This window comes from Rana temporaria, chromosome 6, assembly GCF_905171775.1.
Source record: "Rana temporaria chromosome 6, aRanTem1.1, whole genome shotgun sequence".
Taxonomy (NCBI): Eukaryota; Metazoa; Chordata; class Amphibia; order Anura; family Ranidae; genus Rana; species Rana temporaria.
Genome location: NC_053494.1, coordinates 146,327,189 through 146,349,619, shown reverse-complemented (window position 1 = coordinate 146,349,619; position 22,431 = coordinate 146,327,189). Strand labels below are relative to the sequence as shown.

Genomic DNA, 22,431 nt, shown 5'->3' with positions numbered 1-22,431 from the left:
CGTAACCATTGTTCTTTGTAGATCCTTTATTAAGAGAGAGAAAAGAAAAAAACGAATAGATTCCATTCTTTAAGTGCCTTAATTGCCCTCTAAAATATAATTTCCATTTTATGCAGGTTCCTCTGTTGAGCAGAGGTACCCAATTTCTTTAGTGTTATAAAATATCTCTTACACTGTTACAAAATTAGTCTTAAATTGCAAAGAAAGAATAGAAATTAGTATAGTGTGGGGAAGGGTTATTTATTTTACATACCTGTCACTGGATCGTTGTATTGTCATAATCTTGCATTCCATGTTAGTTTTACCTTCAATGCACAAAACTAGACTATGAAATCCATTTTAGTAGATGTGTATGGATAAGTGGAATTGGAATATATAATAGTCAGGGTTTACTAAGAAGTGCATTTACAGCCGCAGAAATATTTGAAAGTGTCATAAAAATGTGCACCTGTTCTTACCTACTATTGCAAACTTTACATTCTCTGTTTTTTTATTGTATTTTTTATAGGCACCAATAATGTATCAAAGAATCACATTTAGTAAAAGTTTAGTAAAAGTAGACAATGTCACATTACTTATTTTTTCCAGCCTAGCAAAGCCTCTTTGATTCTCAGTATGACTATTGGTTTTAGGATTGTGTCTGATTGTTAGCTGCTTTTAGCCACAAAAATTAGATTCACTCATTATTAAAAAAGAAAAACAGCTCTGCGAGTTTAGTAATGCTCATTTTTATTATCTGATGTCAATCAAGCTTTAATGCCCTTCTGCAGACCATTACTACCTAAAATGATTTCTTCCCAGTGATACTAGCAGTCACTATTTCATAAACGTATGAGATACATAGCAGAATATAGACCTCTTTTCAACAATAATTCAATAAAAGATCTTATTCCATATGCATAACTGTGTTATACTCATGCTGACATTGGTATGCAAGCCTTGGATTTATAATAATTTTATTACATGCTTGCAGCTGCAGTGTGGCTTCTATTTGTTTTATTATTTCAGCGTTGTTGAATCTATCTTTAAGTCCAGTCCCTACCTGATTGTAGCCTCTTAATGGCATATACCTAGAATATGTTTAAAAATATGTATTGCTACTGTAATGTGCTGTGTACTATTAATATTTATATGTACAGCCCATCATTCTTATGAAAAAACGTAGTCTAAACAAAAATCGTTTTATAGTTTTTTAATTGCAGTGCAGATTTCTAATAACGATTTGTGATTATCTGGCAATCTGTACTTAAAAGATCATTCCATGTAATATTGTGTCACCACCTTGTGGTAGAATACAGTTACTGTCTTTTATAAAGCTCAACATACATCATCAGCCGAAGTTCTGCTTTTAACACCTCCTTACTCCCTCTTTTCCCACTTTTTTTTTGGGGGAGTGGGCACCTAGTTTGAGCAGGTACCAGCTCCCACCTTTCACCTCCCCATCTTTGTGGGACACGTCACAGGTCCCAGAATGCTGCGGGTCTATTCTCAAAGTGCAGCGCAATGGGAAGCCACAAGCAGTCGCAGCTGGCGTCTCTTAGTAAACATGCTGGCATTGAGGACCTGAAGAAGGCGAAGAACCGGTTTGGGTTGAGATGAAGACAGCAGCTGCAGTATTTTTTTTTTTTTTTTTTAAAGACTGAAGAATCGCTTTAACAATGGTTACATTTTAAGTTTTATTCCTGCAGTTTAGCCAGAGATGTGGTGTTCAGTTTGCTTTTAAATGCCTAATCGATCATGGTAAGCTTTGCAAATTAAGGTTTCGTACTATGTGCACTGACCACGCCCTCTTTGCACTGCAGACATTCACATGATAAGTCCGCTTTGCTTATGTATACACTGTCTGTTGCAAACAGAATCTGCTGCTGAAATGGGAGGAGTTTATTATAAGATTTTGGACAAGAATAAAACTGTATTGCTATCTCAGGCTGTATATAATGGAAATAAAGCATTTTTATTCTTTGAATGTTTTTCTTGTTCCATTTGTCAAGCACATTGCATTTAAGTGTGTGTTTCTATTTCATTGTTTGTTATGCACCTGACGTTCAGTTGGACCACAGGACTTTCAGATCACATAACACTCAAACCACATGACATTAAACCACCCTACACTGAAACTACCTGACATGCAGATAGACTGCTACAGTGCTAAGTGGAGAAATCCTGGGCTTCTCAGGATAAGGAGAAGTTCACTTAAGGGCCATACACATGGATCAAATGTCAGGCCGCATCGGCCAGTTCAATAAAAATCAGCCGACATTCAGCCCGCGTGTACAGAACTTATGTTGGACCATCTTCTGTCGAAGGGGCATGACCGAAAAAGGTCAGCCAATCGGAATCAGATTAGTGTTCTCAGCCAATGGCTGAGAGTGCTGACCAGTATGTTCTGGCTGGCGGGACGTGCCCCTGTTAGAACACAATAGTTCAGCGGTAGAGATCGCTGTACAAACACCCGCTGGGGTCAAACAAAAACAAAAGCGTGTACTAGACTTTAGTTGACTATTGGCAGATTTGATATTTCTGTTGTCCTTACTGTACTGTGAGCAAGAGAGGAGTGTACAGTGGTACAGTTTTTGGAATCCTGAAAAGCTTGAAAATGATAAATTCCAAAGATTTTATGCCTCCGTGTCTTGGGCTACATTCACACGGACTATTAGGGCCGGTGCAAATAGTAGCGGCAGAAACCAGAGATTCCTGCTGCGGCTCTCAACAGCTGGTACGGCTGCCATTCCCATTCACTACAATGACAGGTCACAAAGTGTTGAGCAGCGATCACCACAGGTAATCGGCCGCACCTAGCCGATGAGAGCCCCCAGTGTGAATGTAGCTTAAGTTGTACAAAATAGTATAAACTGTAGTGTCGGGCACACAGGCAAGGTTATTCGATTGAAATCAATTAGGCAAAGCAAACTCTCTGTGTTCAGCCTCACCAGTAGATTTTAATGCAGCAGGGAATGTTGCTGCAGTCTTTACTCATCCAAATACTTGAGTCATTTAGTGTCTTGAAATCTGACTCTTCTGATCATCTGCACAGAAGTGCTTCTAATGGAGCAAAAATCTGTCAATTTACCATTTATTATAAAGACCAAGTATGTAAATGCACAGTTCACCTGTAGAGCCAAACGGCACCAATGTTTCCAGAGACAAACTTTAGAGACAATTTTTAGATTGTTTTTTATGTATGCTGTGAAGTTACTTCAGTCTGTTGTCTCCTCCTTGACGATTCCATCACCTGATAATCAATTGTCAGTTTGTGAGTGAAATAAGTATTTGATCCCTTTGCAAAACATGACTTGGTGGTAAAACCCTTTTTAGCAATCCTGAGGTCAGACGTTTCTAGTAGATGGCCACCAGGTTTGCACACGTCTCGGGAGGGATTTTGTCCCACTCCTCTTTGCAGATCCTCTCCAAGTCATTATGGTTTTAAGAATGACGTTTTGGTAATTCGGACCTTCAGCGCTCTCCACATATTTTCTATGAGATTAAGGGCTGGAGACTGGCTAGGCCACTCCAAGACTTTAATGTGCTTCTTTTTGAGACATTCCTTTTGTTGCCTTGGCTGTGTGTTTTGGGGAATTGTCATGCTGGAAGAACAATCCACGACCCATTTTCAATGCCCTGGCTGAGGGAAGGAGGTGCTCCTCCAAGGTTTGGCTCTACATGGGCCGTCCATCATCCCTTTTGATGCGGTGAAGTTGTCCAGTCCCCTTAGCAGAACCCCCCCCCCCCCCAAAAAAAAGCATAATGTTTCCTTCTCCATGTTTTGACAGTGGAGATGGTGTTCTTGGGGTCAAACACGGTGAGTTTAGTAGGTTCCAAAGAGCTTGATTTTGGTCTCATCTGACCACAACACTTTCACTCAGTTCTCCTCTGAAATCATTCAGATGTTCATTAGCAAACTTCAGACAGGCCTGTACATGTGTTTTCTTGAGCAGGGGGACCTTGTGGGCACTGCAGGATTTCAATCCTTCATGGTGTAGTGTGTTACCAATTGTTTTCTTGGTGACTATGGTCCCAGCTGCCTTGAGATCATTGATCAGATTCTCCTGTGTAGTTCTGGGCTGATTCCTCGCCGTTCTCATGATCATTGAAACTCCACGAGGTGAGTTCTTGCATGGAACCCCAGAAAATGGGAGATTGACAGTTCTTTTGTGTTTCTTTCATTTGTGAAAATTCGCACCAACTGTTGTCACCCTCTCACCAAGCTGCTGGCGATGGTCTTGTTGTAGCCCATTCCAGCATTGTGTAGGTCTATAATCTTGTCCGACATCCTTGGACAGCTCTTTGTTCTTAGCCATGGTGGAGAGATTGGAATCTGATTGCTTCTGTGCACAGGTGTCTTTTATACAGGTAATAAGCTGAGATTAGGAGCACTCCCTTTAAGAGTGCTCATAGTCTCAGCTCATTGCCTGTATAGAAGACACCTGAGAGCAATACATCTTGCTGACTGATGGATCAGATACTTATGCCACTCATTAAAATGCAAATCAATTAACTTTTTTGAAATAACATTTTCTGGATACTTTTGCTGTTCTGTCTCCCTCACTGTTAAATTAAACCTACCATTAAAATTATAGACTATATTATCATTTCTTTGTCAGTGGGTAAACGTACAAAATCGGCAGGGGATCAAATTCTTTTTTTTTCCTAAATGTATATCTTTTTTTGCAATGGTGCATTTTTCTGTTTTCCAACAGTTTAGCATAATAGCGGTTCATCACATTTACCAATACTTGACTAGTTAAACATTTAATAACCCCACACCACACATGCATGTACTCATGCTTGCTTTATGTATTAATATCTCCTTTAGCCTAGCCTGATTTTCAACAAAATGTAGAAATCCTCTACTAAAAAACAAATGGGATTGGCGTGTCGGTGTCAACTTGCATGTTAAGTTTTCACAATTATATATTTACTGGAATAATTTTTGTTCAAACTTCCATTCAATTTCTCTCCTAATCTCTCCATTCTTAACTTCCCTTTCTGACTGTATTTTCTATTTGAAGAAATCAGGATGAAGAAATTAATGGATGAGAGGGAATCCTTCCTAGAGCAGGTAACGCAAGACTAATTGTATACAGTTCCTTAAAAAAAACGAATTTCTCAGTATAGTTCACACCATGTCAGATCTAACTTGACATGTAGAAAGGCTCTTTGATATGGCATTTACAATCCCAAGCAAGTTGTGTAAAAATCTGCATAAAAACATGTAATGATTTGCAAATCTCATAAACTGATGTTTTACTCACAGTAGAAAACGTCAAGTGTTTAACCACTTAAGGACCCCTTCACGCCAATATAGATCGGCAGAGGGGCACTGCTGGGCACAGGCATGTACTTGTATGTTGCCTTTAAGAGCCCAGCTGCACTCGCGACCTGGTCCGAAGCTCCGTGACTGCGCTCGCGGGACCCGATCGCCGCCGGTGTCCCGCTATCGGTCACATGGTGTAAACACACCTTCCCCGTTCTGTGTGGCAGTGATATAGGGAACGGCTTTCAGTGACGTCACATCTACAGCCACGCCCCCCTACAGTAAGAATCACTCCCTTAAAGCACACTTAACCCCTTAGCGCCCCCTAGTGGTTAACCCCTTCACTGCCATTGACATTTTTACAGTAATCAAGTGCATTTTTATAGCACTTTTCCCTGTGAAAATGACAATGGTCCAAAAATGTGTCAAAATAGGGGATAGTTTTATGGCATTTTTATTGTTTGTTTGTTTTTTTTACTAGTAATGGTGGCGATCAGCGATTTTTTTCGCGACATTATGGCGGACACATCGTCCGCCATAATTTTGCATGTCACGAAAAAAATCGCTGATCGCCGCCATTACTAGTAAAAAAAAAAACAATAAAAATGCCATAAAACTATCCCCTATTTTGTAAACGCTATAAATTGATAGACGATAGACGCTTATTGCGATTTTTTTTTTTTTTTTTTTTACCAAAAATAGGTAGAAGAATACATATCGGCCTAAACTGAGGGAAAAAACGTTTTTTATATATATATTTTTTGGGGGATATTTATTAATTTATTATAGCAAAAAGTAAAACATTTTTTTTTTTCAAAATTGATGCTCTTTTTGTTTATAGCGCAAAAAATAAAAAACACAGAGGTGATCAAATATCACCAAAAGAAAGCTCTATTTGTGGGGAAAAAAAGGATGCCAATTTTGTTTGGGAGCCACGTCGCAAGCACGATTGTCACTTAAAGCGACGCAGTGCCGAATCGCAAAAACTGTCCGGGTCCTTTACCTGCATAATGGTCTTAAGTGGTTAAAATTTACCTTTTTAGTAAAAAATAAGGTCATTTTGAAATTGATGGCAACTACACCTCTCAAACAAGTTGGGACATGGCAACAAAAAGCTGGCAAAGTATGTGGTACTAACAAGAAAGCTGGAAGAACATTTTGCAACAAATTTCGGTTAACTGGCAAAACAGGTCAGTGACTTGATTAGGTATAAAAAGAGCATCATATCAGTGTCCTAAAAATAAAGACGGGCAAAGACTCACCAAAAAGCGGCATTTAAAAATTGGTGATTTCAAAATATTGGTCCTCATTGTAAAATTGCAAATACTTTTTAACCATTTTAACCCTGGAAGATTTGGCTGCCCAATCACAGGGCCATTTTTTGCGATTCGTGACTGAATCGCTTTAACTGACAATTACATGGTCGTGCGACGTTCCACCCAAACAAAATTGATGTCCTTTTTTTTCCCCCACAAATAGAGCTTTCTTTTGGTGGTATTTGATCATCTCTGTGTTTTTTTTTTTTTTTTGCGCTATAAACAAAAAGAGTGTCAATTTAAAAAAAAAAAGCAATTTTTTACTTTTTGCTGTAATAAATATCAATATCAATCAATATTTTTCCTCAGTTTAGGCTGATATGTATTCTACATATTTGCGTATATTGATTGGTTTGTGCAAAAGTTATACCGTCTACAAAATAGGGGATAGATAATGGCGGGTGATCTGCAATTTTTATCGTGACTGCGACATTCTGGTGGGCACATTGGACACTTTTGACGCTATTTTGGGGCCATTGTCATTTATACAGTGACCAGTGCTAAAAAATGCACTGATTACTGTGTAAATGACACTGGCAGGGAAGGGGTTAAACACTAGGACGATGAAGGGATTAAGTGTGTCCTAGGGAGGGATTCTAACTGTTGGGGGGCTGGGCTACAAGTGACACGACGGTGATCACTGCTCCCGGTGACATGGAGCAGTAGATCTCTGTCCTGTCACTAGGCAGAACAGAGAAATGCCTTGTTTACATAGGCATCTCCCTGTTCTGCAGCTCTGCGACACGATCACAGACATTGAGTTCGCTCTGACGGTGGTGCGTGTGCCCACTATGCCGCAATTTAAAGGGAATGTACAAGTCTGTCCCTTTGCACAGCCGTGCCATTCTGCCAACAAATATCGTCTGCAAGCGGTTTAAAAATGTAATCATCTACAGTACATAATATCAAAAGATTCTGAGAATCTGGAGAGATCTCTGTGTGCAAGGGACAAGGCCAAAAGGCACTATTGGATGCCTGTGATTCCCAGGCATTACTGCATTAAAAACGGGCATGATTCTGTAATGGACATCACTGCATGGACTCAGGAATAATTTTCAGAAATCGCTGTCTGTAAACAAGGTAAAGCTCTATCATACAAAGAAGAAGCCATATCTGAACATGACTCAAACACAACCATCCTCTCTGGGCCAAAGCTTATTTAAAATGGTCTGTTGCAAAGTGGATAACTGTTCTGTGTTCAGACAAATTGAAATTTTACATTCTTTTTTGGCAACCATGAAAGCTGCATCCTCTGGACGAAAGAGGAGAGAGACCTTCTGGTTTTGTTACCAGCGCTCAGTTCACTAGCCTGCATCTCTGATGGTATGGGAGGGCCATTAGTGCATATGGAATGGGCTGCTTGCACATCTGGAAAGGCACCATCAATGGTGAAAGATATATCCAGGTTTTAGAGAGGCATATGCTCACATCCACATCTTTTTCAGGGATGACCTTGTGTATTTCAACAGGGCAATGCTAAATTGCATACTGCATCTATGACGATGACATGGCTTCGTAGTAAAAAAAGTCTGAGTGCTAGTTCAGACCTTTCACCAGATGAAAATAATTGGCGCATCTTCAAACCAAAATACGACCAAGAAGACCCAGAATTGTTAAACAAATTAGAATCCTATATCGGGCAAGAATGGGATACAATTCCTCTCCTAAGTTCCCAGATGTTTAGAGTTGTTAAAAGAGGGGATGCTACACCATGGTAAACATGGCCCTGTCACAACTTTTTTGAGATGTGCTTCTACCATCAATTTTAAAATGTACCTTATTTTTTTTCTTAAAATGGTACGTTTTCTCAGTTTAAGCATTTGATAGGTTTTTTATTATGAATATAATATGTTTTTTTTTTTTTTGAGATTTGCAAATCATTGCATCAATCTGTCTGTTTTTATGTAGATTTTACACCACATCCCATGTTTCTAAGATTTGGTGTTGAACAAAAGAGCACTTCCCCTTTATTTTGTTTTATGAACAGGATATATAGCTGAATGCTATAAAACTTGTGCAGTGCACTGCAAGCATCTTTAAAATATTAAAATGGATTTCAGGTTCAGTTTAATTAAAACCAAACGTGGATTGGACTGTGCTTTAAATCACAATGACGGTTCAAATTCTAAACAAATCTATACATTGTAATATGTTCATATGTACAACTGAACCTCTGTAACTACTGGTAATGTCCACCAACTTCTTCATCATATGTCGATAATTTATACAAATATAACATTTTCCAGTGTTGTATCAGATTACCGCTACCCGTCAGATTGTGTAACGGAAAGTTCAGAACAAAAAATACTTGCTGCGCATGTGCTATGCATTCCAAACACTTCATGATCTGATGGGAAGCAGTAATCCTGATAGAACACCAATGCGGACTGCTTGCTACGCCCAGCTATGTCTTCAATTTCAGAGTAATTTTAGCAATAAAGTGAGCGTATATAAATATAGTATATTGACATCTGTGATGCTGTTTGAATGTTACATTGTAAGATAAGATGGACGCCAGCAATAGGAAGGAGGCGGAGGCCATGTTGGTACACCCCACGCTGCTTAGCGCTAAACCTTTGGGCTTTCAAAATTAAATGGCATCACAGATATAAATATAATATTTTTTTTTTATATATGCTCCCATAAAGCTCTGTACACACGATCGTATATATCTGATGGAATCTAATCCGATGGATCAGTCTTGCCTACATCAGTCAAAAATCCGACCATGCCAAAATGCGTGCTGAAAAAAATGAAGTTCAATGCTTCCGAGCATGCGTCAACTTGATTCTGAGCATGCGTGGATTTTCCACACAGACGATCAGATTTTTCTATTGTTTTTTTATCAATAGGAAAATTTTTAAACATGTTCTATTTTTTAACACTGATGGGGAAAAAAAGACCGATGGGGCCCACACACGAATCGATTTGTTCGATAAAAACAGTCCATCGGTCTGTTTTCATCGGACAAACCGATCATGTGTACACGGCTTTACTCTTAAATTCAAGATTTAGTTGGGTGTAGTAAGCTGTCCGCATGGGTGTTCTATCCGATTACTGCTACTTGCCAGCTCACAGAGTTTTTGAAACACATATCACTGTGAAACGCATAGCGCATGCGCAGTAATTATTTTGTGCTCAGTATGTCACTTTCGTTGCACAATCTGACAGGGAGTGGTAATCGGATAGAACACTGGCATGTTTTTTTTTTTGTTTTGTTTTTTGTTTTTTTTTTGCAATTTTCTTATAGATTTTAGCATATGCATTCAAAAATATTTAAAGGGTAATTCCACTTCTTCTGTGGGAGAAACATTTGCAATAAAAAAATATATAGTGTATACATTTGCAACTCAAGTCATATTGTAATTGAATGTTATTGAAAATTACATTTCCTTTTCAATCTTCGGCATTGTAATTTTCTGTAAAAAGCAACATGACTACCTGGTGGCGTTCTGTATCCAGATTGTGTACAGAGCGCCCCCTAAAAATGTAATTTCCTGATTATGTGATTGGCTTACTGATTTCCCCAGAAGTCTGCACTAAGATACAAATCAGATATTTGGCATGCAGCATTTTTCCCTTCAGCAAAAAGTTTATTTTTGGTGAGACACTCCCAAAAGGAAATCATGTATGAAGGAGTGCAGACCCTGCCACTTTCCTCATTTAGTACCCTGACGGTGCAGTAGCTGATTGATAATTATAAAACCACTCCCATACAGATTCACTTTGCACATAGACACACTGACTTTTTCCAAAAAAACAAAGGGTATGGATCTGCAACAATGTTTGTTAAAATTCCTGCAATGTACACAGATCGCCAAGAGGGGAATGTTTGTTACTTCTGTTAAGAAAAAAAAAATCTTTAAAGCAGTCAGTGAGACTGAAATTCACTAATCTCAATACCAATTGATCAACAGTTGCTCACGGTTTGCAAATATCTGAAGAAAGTAAATCTCTCCAAGTGCTACATATGTCTTCTGTGTTATGTTTAGATACTGTGGTTATGTTCCTTTTGACTTTATTATGGTAAATGCTGAGCTCAATGCCGACATTTGAAAATTCTTTCACCCCAGATTAAAAGACTGAAGAGCCAACTAGAAGAGAGAAACTTCAGAAACCGAAGTCCTGATAACCCAGATGGGGACGATATGGAAAATGGCACTGATGTGCAAAGTGAGCGAGTTATACCCTGTAACTTAATATTCTGAAGCCATTAAAGTGTTGCTTCTTGGTGTCTGCTCTTTATGGCCCACATTTTGGCTACATTTAGGCACGTTTTACAATATAATGGTATAGTTATAGCAAAATACAGTAGTCTGTTTCACAGTTTACAGTTACTCTAAGGCCTAAGCTGCAAGTGTTCTATGTAGATGCAGTTTTTTGAAGCATACATTTGCAAGTACATGTGGAAGCTTCAAGACTGTCAAGGTTTTTCTGTATTATGTAGTCTTGCTCCAATCTATTGATGCATCCATATACATTAACAGAATTGAAAGCAATTAGGTTAATGTGTATAGATTTGCTAATACTTGGAGGTTACTTTTTTTTTTTTCTTGATTATGGCATGAACACAAAGAACTTCACACACATCAAAATGCAGCTAAAGGCTTTTTATCCCTCTGCATCAAATTTGACAGGATGGCACCTGCCTAGCACTTGTCCTACAGAATATACAAACTGCCTTGATAAGAAGAGTACTGGACCATGTGTTCCACTTATTGAATGACCACTTCAAGATATAGAATGGAGACTACAACTGAATATTTTGGAATGCTCTGCTGCCATCTCATGTAGCTCATTTTCTAAACATGAACTAAGTAGCGTGCTAATGACTCTCTAAATATTTGAATCAATGCATCATTTTCAGCTCTCTTGGGTAACAATGGCACTCTTTCAAGATGTAAGCTAGCTGACTGCAAGCAAGTTATGAACATTAAAGTACAGCTCCAGACAATCTTCTTCCTCCCCCCCCCCTCTCATTTAAGACCGAATAGAAAATGCATAGAACATCTCAGTTTGAAATTCAGTTAGGAGGAGATGTGGCGCACTGAGCTGTTTCCAACAACTATTCTAGCATTGGCTAGGGCCAAGGTTCAAATGTATATTTTCATTTTAGGCAGTTTTCCCAAGGAGTGATGGCTGTATGATGGGGCTTATTTTGTGTAAACTGGTGTATGGTGAAGAAATCTTCACCATAGTTAATTTAGAAAGGGAAGAGCGGGACTTTAATTGAAGCACAAGGTTGCAAGAGATAGTTAATTTAGTTAAGTCCAGAAGTTATAATATATTTGAAGTTACATTCGTGAAAGGCAATTTCAGCAGCTAATATGGCCCCTCTTCATCAGCACTTCAAAACAGACGCTGGATTTGTAAAGTGTGGAATGATCCCTTAAGATGTTAATAATAAACATGCAAAAGCGTCTGCTCCAGACACCAGTTTTAGAAGCCTAGGCTGCTAAATCCAGCATTTAGAACACATTCTTCAACTTGTTTGGTGCATAAGCAAAATAACTATCTAAAAACAGACCTAAGTTTTAGCAGCCAAGACTCCTGAAACTGGGATCTGAAACAGATCCTTTTATTTGGGATTACTTCACTCAAGTCCAGCATCCATTTATGTTCTTCCAAGATTTGTAAGCCCTGATGAGGAAGGACCCCTTAAGTCTCTGAAATGTGTTGATTTTTATTACGTAACTTACAATAAGACTAAACTTCTGGACCTAAATGTGGTTGCTGCATGATTTTGGCCCCATAAACCTAGCACACCAAAAGGCATGTACATGCATTTTTGGAAGCGTTTTGTGTTGCTTGTTAGGTGTCGGCACCTGCTAACATCCTAGCAACTGGTGACTCATCCCCATTAAATGTAAACAAAGGAGCCCATAATAAATAAAGCATGGGGGTCCCCCCACAATCCATACCAGGCCTTTCTGGTCTGGTATGGATTTTATGGGGAACTTTGTCCCAAAATGTAAAAGATGGTGTGAGGTCCGCCCAAAATTCATACCAGACCCTTTATACAAGCTTGCAGGCCAAGAAAGTGGGGAGGACAAGCATGTGGCTCGCACCAATGGCTTACTACAAAATCGCCCTGAAAATCGCATCAAGTCACAGCTGCACTAGTGTGAACCTAGCGTAAATGTCAGTGGTTTGATTGAGTTGCTATCTGAAACATAAACTGATGTCAGAAAAAAAAATGGTCCATCTAGTCCAGTGGTTGCCAACTCGCTAGGCTTAGGGGGCCTTGTATGCGGCCCTTGAAATTATCAAAGGGCTACTCATAATATTTAATGTGTAGTGATAGAGAAGACTGTCAGGCTTACTAGAGGAAATTATGATTTGTGACTGCTACAAGTGTGGTTAGAGACATGCTAAAGAAGACCTAGAGAGACTAGGGTCATGTAACATAAGGCTAGTAGCGATGTATTGCACTACAAATCAATGTTTTCATTGTAAAAGAGGGGGACAAACTAGATCCTTACTGTCCAACCTTATGGCCCTTTGGCTCCTGTTGTGCATCCCGCTACTGCTTACTGGGGTCCAAGGGTCGAACAACAGGGACCAAAGGGCCATAAGGTTGGACACTAAGGATCTACTGTATTTATTGGCGTATAACACTCACTTTTTTACTCTGAAAATAGAGGGTAAACTGTGCCTGCGGTCGTGCTATGTGGCTCCCAAACAAAATTGGCTTCCTTTTTTCCCCACAAATAGAGCTTTCTTTTGGTGGTATTTGATCACCTCCTGCGGTTTTTATTTTTTGCACTATAAACAAAAATAGAGCGACAATTTTGAAAATAAATCTATATTTTTTACATTTTGCTATAATAAATACCCCCAAAAAAAGATATAAAAAAACATATATATTTTTTCTCAGTTTAGGCCGATAAATATTCTTCTACATATTTTTGGTAAAGAAAATTCGCAATAAGCGTTTAACGATTGGTTTGCGCAACATTTATAGCGTTTACAAATTGGGGGATAGTTGTATGGCATTTTTATTATTATTTTTTTTACTACTAATGGTGGCGATCAGCGATTTATTTTATTTTTTTTTTCTCCCATGACTGCGACATTATGGCGGACACATCGGACAATTTTGACACATTTTTGGGACCATTGTCATTTTCACAGCAAAAAATGCATGGTTTTCTGTGAAAATTACAATTGCAGTTTAGGAGTTAACCACGAGGGGGCGCTGTAGGGGTTATGTGTGACCTCATATGTGTTTCTAACTGTAGGGGGGCGGGGCTGAATGTGTGATGTCATTGATTGCCTTTCCCTATATCAGGGAACAGATGATCAGTGACATTGCCACTGTGAAGAACGGGGAAGGTGTGTTTACACACACCTCTCCCCGTTCTTCAGCTCCTGTGACCGGTCGCGGGACACCGGCGGCAATCGGGTCCGCGGGTCCCGCGGCCGTGGAGATTTGGACCGGATCGTGGGTGCGCGCCCTCGACCCACGGCTGGGCACTTAAAGGGGACGTACAGGTACGTGCCTGTGCCCAGCCGTGCCATTCTGCCAACGTAAATGTGCAGGAGGCGGTCCTTAAGTGGTTAAGGTCCTGTCCCAACATTCTTGATCTTGCCTCTACTTTTTTTATTTTATTTTTTTCATTTATTGAGGTTGTGCATGTTGTTGTGTTTTTTTTTTTTTTTCCCCCCAGACCTTGTACCATTTTTGTTGCATATATCTGGAATTCTCAATTTATTTTCCTGATTGTACAATACAGGTCACAGGGCTCTTTAAAGTATGTATGAATCATTTCCAAATATTTGTGTATGTATGTATGTGCTGACTATACTGCAATCAATGTGCCTCCGTGCCTAGTGTGGTCAGTGTGAAATGGGAAAGCAGGGGGTTGGCAGATCACCAGGTATTTTACACAAAGGAAGCAATGCAAAGTGAACAGGATACTCTTTAACACAAGTACATGGTAACAGACACATCTGATATATAAATTATGACTTGGTTATATGCAACTACCTTCAGGAGATCAGACACTGGCAAAATGAGAGGCTGCAAGGATATCCCTCTATACAACCCCTCCCACTTCCATATACCCTAAGTTTTTGCTAGTGTCCTTTTCTTTATAAATAGAGAAGCTTACCTTCTTACATTGAGGTTTTTGTCTTTGACCCTCTGGATGTTTTCTTCCATAATTTATTTTATGATTTCATCCCCTGGCTGTACCATAGACACTGCAGCTTGGAGATCAGTAGAATCCTCAGCAGAGCCTTGGGGGGGGGGGGGGGGTGTACCTGAATGCCGCCTGATGGAAGATGTGGGTCTGGCTTGCAGTGTTGCTTTACAGTGGATCCTGCCGTGGCTGGCATGCAGTGCCGTGTGTGGAGCTAGCTGCAGGCTTGTCTAGTGTCATGGTCTGCCTGGTGTGGATCCCTGTCTGTAAAGGCTTCTGTGCAGATATGCCTACCATGGAGGGGAAAACCAGTATAGGGTCAAATACCTGTTCCTGAATTTGGTAAATATTCTCTCAGGGTGTCCATTTTATTCTGTTTTTAGGGGTGTGCCAAGACCACTGTCCACCTTTCTGGTGGTGCGGTCAAACATTCCAGGATGGCTAAGGTTAATAGCTTTTTAGGTCCTGTTTTTACTGCACTGCCAGAAAGCACCTGGTGGTGGAACTGTAGTGTCCTTTGCCCTCTCCTCTGCGGAGCTGTACCACACATGGGCCATCTCGCTTTGAGTAAAGTTACTGCGCTTTCATACCTTGCCTCTTCCTCTTTGGATTCAGGACACTTGTCAAGCTACGTCTCTTGGTTCTCATCTCTGCAGACACACAAAATAGTGATTTACTTTTGCTAATTCTGGATTCAGCAGAGTTTGCTTGCTCTAAAATGTCTAGTATTTGGGGTCCTTTAAAATCCCTACACCAATTTTACCTAGATCTTTTAGACGTTTTATAACAACACCTACCTACACCTTTTTAGGTCCTCTATGGCAACTGACTGCACCAGATACATTTTTTTTCTCTTCCCTGCCCCACCGCCCCATTTTTCCCAACAATATCTCGTTGAGGAAAACCTCCTTCCGAAGTGGGCAATTCCTGTGGTAGATCCAGCCTTTTTAACAATAATAATAATAATCAAATGTTTAAAGATCTTATGTTTAAATATCTTATAGTGAACATATGGGGTAATTAAACTATATAGGGTAACCCTACGATATGAATGGTTTGGCTAGGGGGCCATGCCCTGAAACCTATAACCATCATGCCCATCTCTTGGCAACACTTGCTTTCTAGCCACTGTAACCGATATTCTTTTATACTTATTTGCATTTATTTGCATTCATTTCATTGTCCTCCCTGCAAAACCTATATACATATATTTTTTCCGTGGCGCGGATTCATACTACCTTTTCACTTGCTTTCTATCCACAGTGGTTTTTATCCTTATAATTTACACACAGTCTGCTGCTTCTGGTGTTTCCCTGGTTAACTTTCTGGTTCCAAGCAACTTCCATCACTGCCACCCAGAGGGGCTTGCTCACTGTTGACCACCTGCAAGGTGCAACCTGCTGGAGACTTAACAATACGCTTTTTAATATCGTATAAATGTGATTGCATACTTATTGTTTTGCATTGCATTAATATATTTTAATAAATGCTACACTTAGGTAGTGGCTGCTTGTTGTTTTTGGCAGTTGCACTAGTGCCACCATTTTCTTGCACGTGGGTTCATTTAATGGTGTTATGCCCTTTATAACTATTTGTTTTAGTTATTGAAGATCCTCCTTCCACTGATGCACAAGATGCAGGAGGAAAGGATCACAATGATTCTCATTGCACCAAATTGGTCAAGAAGAACATTGTACACAGACCCATAGTTTTGTAGGACAAGCGCTGGCCTCCTTTCAAACAAACCAGACCTTCTGGCTCAAATGCCCCCTGCTCCATCCTACTTTTCAGTCACTGTGTTTAACAGCGTGGTTGTTACTCCTGTCCTTTAGGACTTGGGTTTTATCTCCAATTTGGTTATTCCCACCTTACTCGGAGCAAGTAAATCCAACTAATACAAGTTTTAACATTGCACATGGAAGGACTTGTTTGCATGGTGTGAGGACAGATTGTTTAACCCAGCGAATACTTTTTATTATTATTTTTTTTTTTTTAAACTGGTCCCGACCAGCACCCAGCCCTGAGTACCCTGCCATCATCTTCCAGAAACCTCTTGCCTTGCAGTCCTTTTTCAGGACTTTTCTACAGGGCGTTGCTCATATAATTCCCTCGACCTGTGTCACTTTGGAATCTCAGCCTGCTGCGCTCTGCTCCTCGGAGAACCCCCCTTTGAACCAAGTAGAGACATTCTATTGGAAGAACTCGCCTTTTAAGGTTACCTTGTTGGCTACCATCATGTCTGTTCTGACATTAGCAGCTCTGTCTTGTAAAGAGCCTTTTTTTGTTTTGGAAAGGGACACAAGGTGGTCCCTTCTTTTCACCTCAACATCTCTCCCCTTACAATGTTTCTAAGAGGACCTGAGAACTTCATAAAGTTTTTTTTTTTTTTTTTTTTTTTAAGGAATCGTAACACATTCTGTAAAGGGTCTGGCTTCAATATTAAGCCTGCCTATATATAAAATTGTGTCTCTTGGAAACCCCCTTATCACTTTCTTTTAACACCACTCTGTATGCTACAGTAAAAGTCACAAATCCATTATCTAAAATGCTGGATAGTCATTTCTACTTACATTGATAGTATAATAGTTTGTACAATATATCATCATAGTCTTTAGAAGTTTTTTGGGCGTTTTCTTCATTCTAAAGATTTTCTGTGTGATGTCATAAACTGAACTTGAACTGAACTTTTGCTTTATGATAATTTGTATTTATTTTTTCTCAAGGAGATTCTAGCAGACAAATCAGTGACCTCAAATTTAAAATAACCAAATCCACACAAGAAATAACTGCCTTAGAACAGAATGTAAGTGTTTTTTTTTTTTTTTTTATATTGGGGGGGGGGGGGGGGGGAACTGCAGGTCAAGAGAAGTAGAGTTTCTTCATAGTAGAACATCCATGGTGTTTTTAAAAAAAATATATATGAATTTGTATTTGAACTCTCTATAGATGTAATATCCTATCATGTTCTGTCAGAAAACGTTTTTTAATGACTCTAAAATGTCTTGAATATTCTGTGTTAAGGAAAAAACAAAAAAACCCACAAAAACAAATCTTACAGTACTCATGGACACGTAGGAGAATATTGGGCCTAGATTGTACTCCCTTGCAACCTACTACTTTAAAACTCTCCCTTAAATCCTGTGCTGGTTCTATCCTATCAACGTTCAATGGTCTATTGTACATGAACAGGGATAATGATAGATTGTTGGTATCACCAAAAGACTTTAAAGCGAAGCTCCATCAAAAAGAGGACATTCTGCTTTAAGCACCCCTCCCCCCTCTTATGCGACCTTTGTGGGGAGTGGGTACCTAGTTTTGACAAGTTCTTTTCTCCCCCTCCCTCCCTGCAATCCTCTGGGACACGTCACAGGTCCCAGAAGATTTCCTGACCATTCCGGAATCGCAGCCTGACCCGCACCTAGCTGTGAAGCCGCAAGCTGTAACCGCCGGCTGCCCACAGTTGTAATGCCGGCAAGAGGGTGAGAATGAAAAGTTCGGGCGGCCACATTGCTGTATCCTTGGACAGGTGAATGTGTTTATTAAAAGTCAGCAGCAACAGTTTTTTTGTGCCTTTTTAATGAACACAAAAATGACAAAATCTGCTTTAACTAACAAGTTTTCAACAGTAGAAGGTCTCTGTGCTCTTTGGTTTACATTTTGTATTCATGGCGTTCATTTTCTTACTTTTGAAATGCTCTCATTTATGAATCGGGTAAGGTAATGCCAGTTCTCAGCTTCTACCAATTTATTTGCCAGGTTATTCGGCTAGAGAGCCAGTTGTCCCGATTCAAAACGTCTTCAGAAAATGCTGAAAAAATTGAAGATGAATTAAAAGCTGAAAAACGAAGATTACAGAGGGAGGTGAATATTGATCTTTTTAAGTATTTATGCTTCCTTCTTTTTAATACTTAAAATGTAGTTGAAAGCCATACACTGGAGTTTAGGGTTCTGAAATAAACACTAAAAATAATGGCTGCAGTCAGAAAATGATTTGGTATCTTAGTTCAAGAGATGAAATGTGGGATTGATGTATTCAGGGAACTGTTTTGACTGTCCTTGTAGTGTCTGGTAGGATTTCTCTAAAATTGTTAATTTATCCTGGTATTTGGTTTAGCTGCTAGACCAGCTGGATTTGTGACATATTGAAACGAATGGACATGGATCTTTTGTCGCCATATGCAACAAAATAAAGCTAAAGTTGGATAAAATCCTGTAGTATTATTTACAGTGTATATAAACCTAATCTAATTTGCTTCCTTCTAGTTTGTAATGTATACTATTCCAAGCAGTTGGTTTACTTCTGTCAACTACAGAACACCTCTTATATGATATGGAAACGACGGCGCTGCTTTGTAGTCCTAACACCCCCACCTGTCCTATGTGACAACGCTTCTCTATAAATTTAGTACAATGAGTAAATGTGGTCATCCTAGGAGAGGAAGTGTGCTACTGGCAGGGTGACCAGGTAAAAATAAAGTAAAAAAGCCTGAAAAAAAAAGTGCAGTCACCACCATATCAAAGGACTGGTGAGCTGCAGTAATTTTGGTCCTTGGGTATAGATACTCCATAACATACAGGATTCCTGTATATATCTGGAGATTCAGAAAACAAATCTGATACCTGTCTCACCAAGTAGTATTGTGGCAGCTGGAAGATTGCATGTTACTTGTAGTTGTTTCTTGAGGTCCATCAGTTAAAATAGCTGTAGCTGCAGCTTACAAATGTCTAAAGCAGGGGTCTCCAAACTATGGCCCTCCAGTTCAGCAGCTACAATTCCCATCATGCCTAGTCATGTCTAGAAAAGTCAGACTTTTACAAGGCCTCATGAGATCTGTAGTTTTGCAACAGCTGGAGGGTCGTTTTTTTTTGGAAATCCCTGGTCTAAAGGACCATGTCTTAGGCTTGTTTCCAGTAAGTTAGATTAAAATTGATTGTTGTAAACTACAATAAACCCTGTGCTTGATTACAGGGCATCTCTATTTAGATTTGCTTACAGGGAGGGAAAAAAAATAAGTGGTAACTTGATTTTTGTAGTCAAATCCTGATTTGCCTAGGATTGTGACAGGTTTGTTTTAACTTCTAAAATGTACAACTTTGACAGCGTCAATATTTGCATGGCTTGAATATTTTTGTATTGAAAGTTAAATGTATTGGGTGAAACTTGTTTCTTAAGGCAGTGCAGTTACATTTTTCCCAATTAGGTTTTTTTTTTCTCTCCGCTTTTGTAGAGGGTCTTTTATGAGGGTAACATATCAATATACATGATTTCTTTCTTTAATGGATTATTGTTGTTTCTCCATCTTTTTTTTTTTTTTCCCTTGTACGCAGCTCCGTACAGCCTTGGATAAGATTGATGAGCTTGAAGTAGGCAATAGCCATTTGGTAAAGAGGTTGGAGAAGATGAAGGCCAACCGAAGCGCCATCTTGTCCCAGCAGTGACTTTTGCGGTGGTTGGAACATGTGAATATAGATAAAGAGCACTCGAAGTGCCATTTTTCCAGGCTTCTGCTTCTGTCAAAATAATGTAACCACCAGTATGATGGAGCCATGAGACAGAACAGAGGGATCTATTGCCAATAGATTATTTAAATCCACTCACTGCCTGTGGCAATAGCAATGCAACTTCCATTCTTTACAATGTTTCTCCTGTGGCACTAAATGTCCGGGGAATCCCAAGTATGGCGAAGCAGGTGACTCCAGCATTTCAGTGTGGCTTATTTTAGGGCAGAAGAAGCGGAGCCTTGCCATAAACTCAGAACAAGGACAGTCCTGATAAATAATTATGATGGAATTGGTATTAAACAGATTTTCCAAGTTTTTACAAGCTTAAACGTGAAATCTCCTTTATTCCCCGACTCACAGAATTTGACAGTCGCAAAAATAAAAGCCATTGCCAAATAATCATAACCTTACGGGTTAAAAACACAGTACTGCAGCATAGAGGCAATATCTGAGGCACTGTAAATTTGGACAATATACTACATTTTTGTACCTTTTGCTGTGAACATAAGCACAATTTAAAAAGGTGTAAGGTATCGGGAAACAAACGCACAGCAGAGTTATGCTACATATTGGCTGTGTCATCCTGCATGGCTACCTGCTGCTACAATTCGTCATCATTCTAAAGAGTTCAGCTACAGACGTTCTCTGCTGTACAGGAGCAGCAAATGTGCCTCGCTGTAAGCAGGACATTATGAAGACAACGGTGAGCCCAGGGACACACTGCTGGTTTTCCATTATGACGTGTGCAACTGACAAAAACAAATGCTGTATGTGATTTGTCCTTGTTGCTCTTGGACTTTTTTCAGACACTTGGAATGTTCCTATTTATTATTGGGGGGGAGGGAAGCAATGCGGTTCACTGGAGGAAATTTGCAGATGCAAAAATCACCCAAAGATTAATGAATGTGTGTGCGCGCATGTGTGTTAATATTTTTTGGAGACACAAGCCATGGAACAGAGACTCACTGAATGTGTGTGCATTCCCATTGTCATTCTTTTTTGGGGGAAAGTGGCCTTATTTGACTTGTGCTGGACTCTTGATAAACAAGCATGAAGCTACAGCTCTATCACTTCTTCAGTCACTGGAGTTTTTTCTCTTTCAGGGTTAATAAACGCATCACTGAATAATAAAGAGATGACTCAAAACTTTAGATATGCATCCATTCTTTTTATGAAAATTTTAATTGTCCAAGTGACTTTCTATTGATCATGCTGCAGTAATAGACTAACAAGGTAAGTGGAGTTTAAAGGTTTACTTGCGGTTATGCTGGCCATACAGGAAAATAATAAGCAATCAGTCATATAGCTGGTTGTATTAAAGATCTTTGATTTTAAATTATTGCTACAGCTAAGGAAAGAGATACAATACTTTTATCCAAACCATCATTATATTGAACAGATGTATCCTTGCATGAATAGATGTTTATCTAAGGAGAAATAAGGTTGATGTAACAGATGGTTCTGATGTGTGTTAGCTGCCCCATATACAGTGGGGATCGAAAGTTTGGGCACCCCAGGTAAAAATTTGTATTAATGTGCATAACGAAGCCAAGGAAAGATGGAAAAATCTCCAAAAAGCATCAAATTACAGATTAGACATTCTTATAATATGTCAAAAAAAGTTAGATTTTATTTCCATCATTTACACTTTCAAAATGACAGAAAACAAAAAAATGGCGTCTGCAAAAGTTTGGGCACCCTGCAGAGTTAATATCTTGTACTGCCCCCTTTGGCAAGTATCACAGCTTGTAAACGCTTTTTGTAGCCAGCCAAGAGTCTTTCAATTCTTGTTTGAGGTATCTTTGCCCATTCTTCCTTACAAAAGTCTTCCAGTTCTTTGAGATTTCTGGGCTGTCTGTCACGCACTGCTCTTTTAAGGTCTATCCATAGATTTTCAATTATGTTGGTCAGGAGATTGTGAAGACCATGGCAAAACCTTTAGTTTACGCCTCTTGATGTAATCCCCCGTGGATTTTGAGGTGTGTTTAGGATCATTATCCATTTGTAGAAGCCATCCTCTCTTTAACTTTAGCTTTTTCACAGACGGCATCAATTTACCATCCAAAATTTGCTGAAATTTTATTGAATCCATTTTTCCTTCTACTCGTGAAATGTTCCCTGTGCCACTGGCTGCAAAGCATGATTGATCCACCCCAATGCTTAACAGTTGGACAGAGGTTTTTTTTCATTCAATTCTGTGCCCTTTTTTCTCCAA

The 22,431-nt window shown here is 39.4% G+C and overlaps 1 protein-coding gene across 1 annotated transcript in view; it reads left to right on the top strand.

The window, feature by feature from the left end:
* LRRFIP1 (LRR binding FLII interacting protein 1) overlaps nucleotides 1–21,367 on the top strand; it is a 175,163-nt gene extending 153,796 nt beyond the window's left edge. Inside the window, exons 23-28 of the mRNA XM_040358490.1 lie at nucleotides 117–135; nucleotides 5,010–5,059; nucleotides 10,644–10,743; nucleotides 17,438–17,517; nucleotides 18,471–18,575; nucleotides 20,043–21,367. Coding sequence (XP_040214424.1) covers nucleotides 117–135; nucleotides 5,010–5,059; nucleotides 10,644–10,743; nucleotides 17,438–17,517; nucleotides 18,471–18,575; nucleotides 20,043–20,153 — 465 coding nt within the window. The 3' untranslated portion in view covers nucleotides 20,154–21,367. The remainder of the gene's footprint in view (nucleotides 1–116; nucleotides 136–5,009; nucleotides 5,060–10,643; nucleotides 10,744–17,437; nucleotides 17,518–18,470; nucleotides 18,576–20,042) is intronic.
* Nucleotides 21,368–22,431: the final 1,064 nt, after the last annotated feature.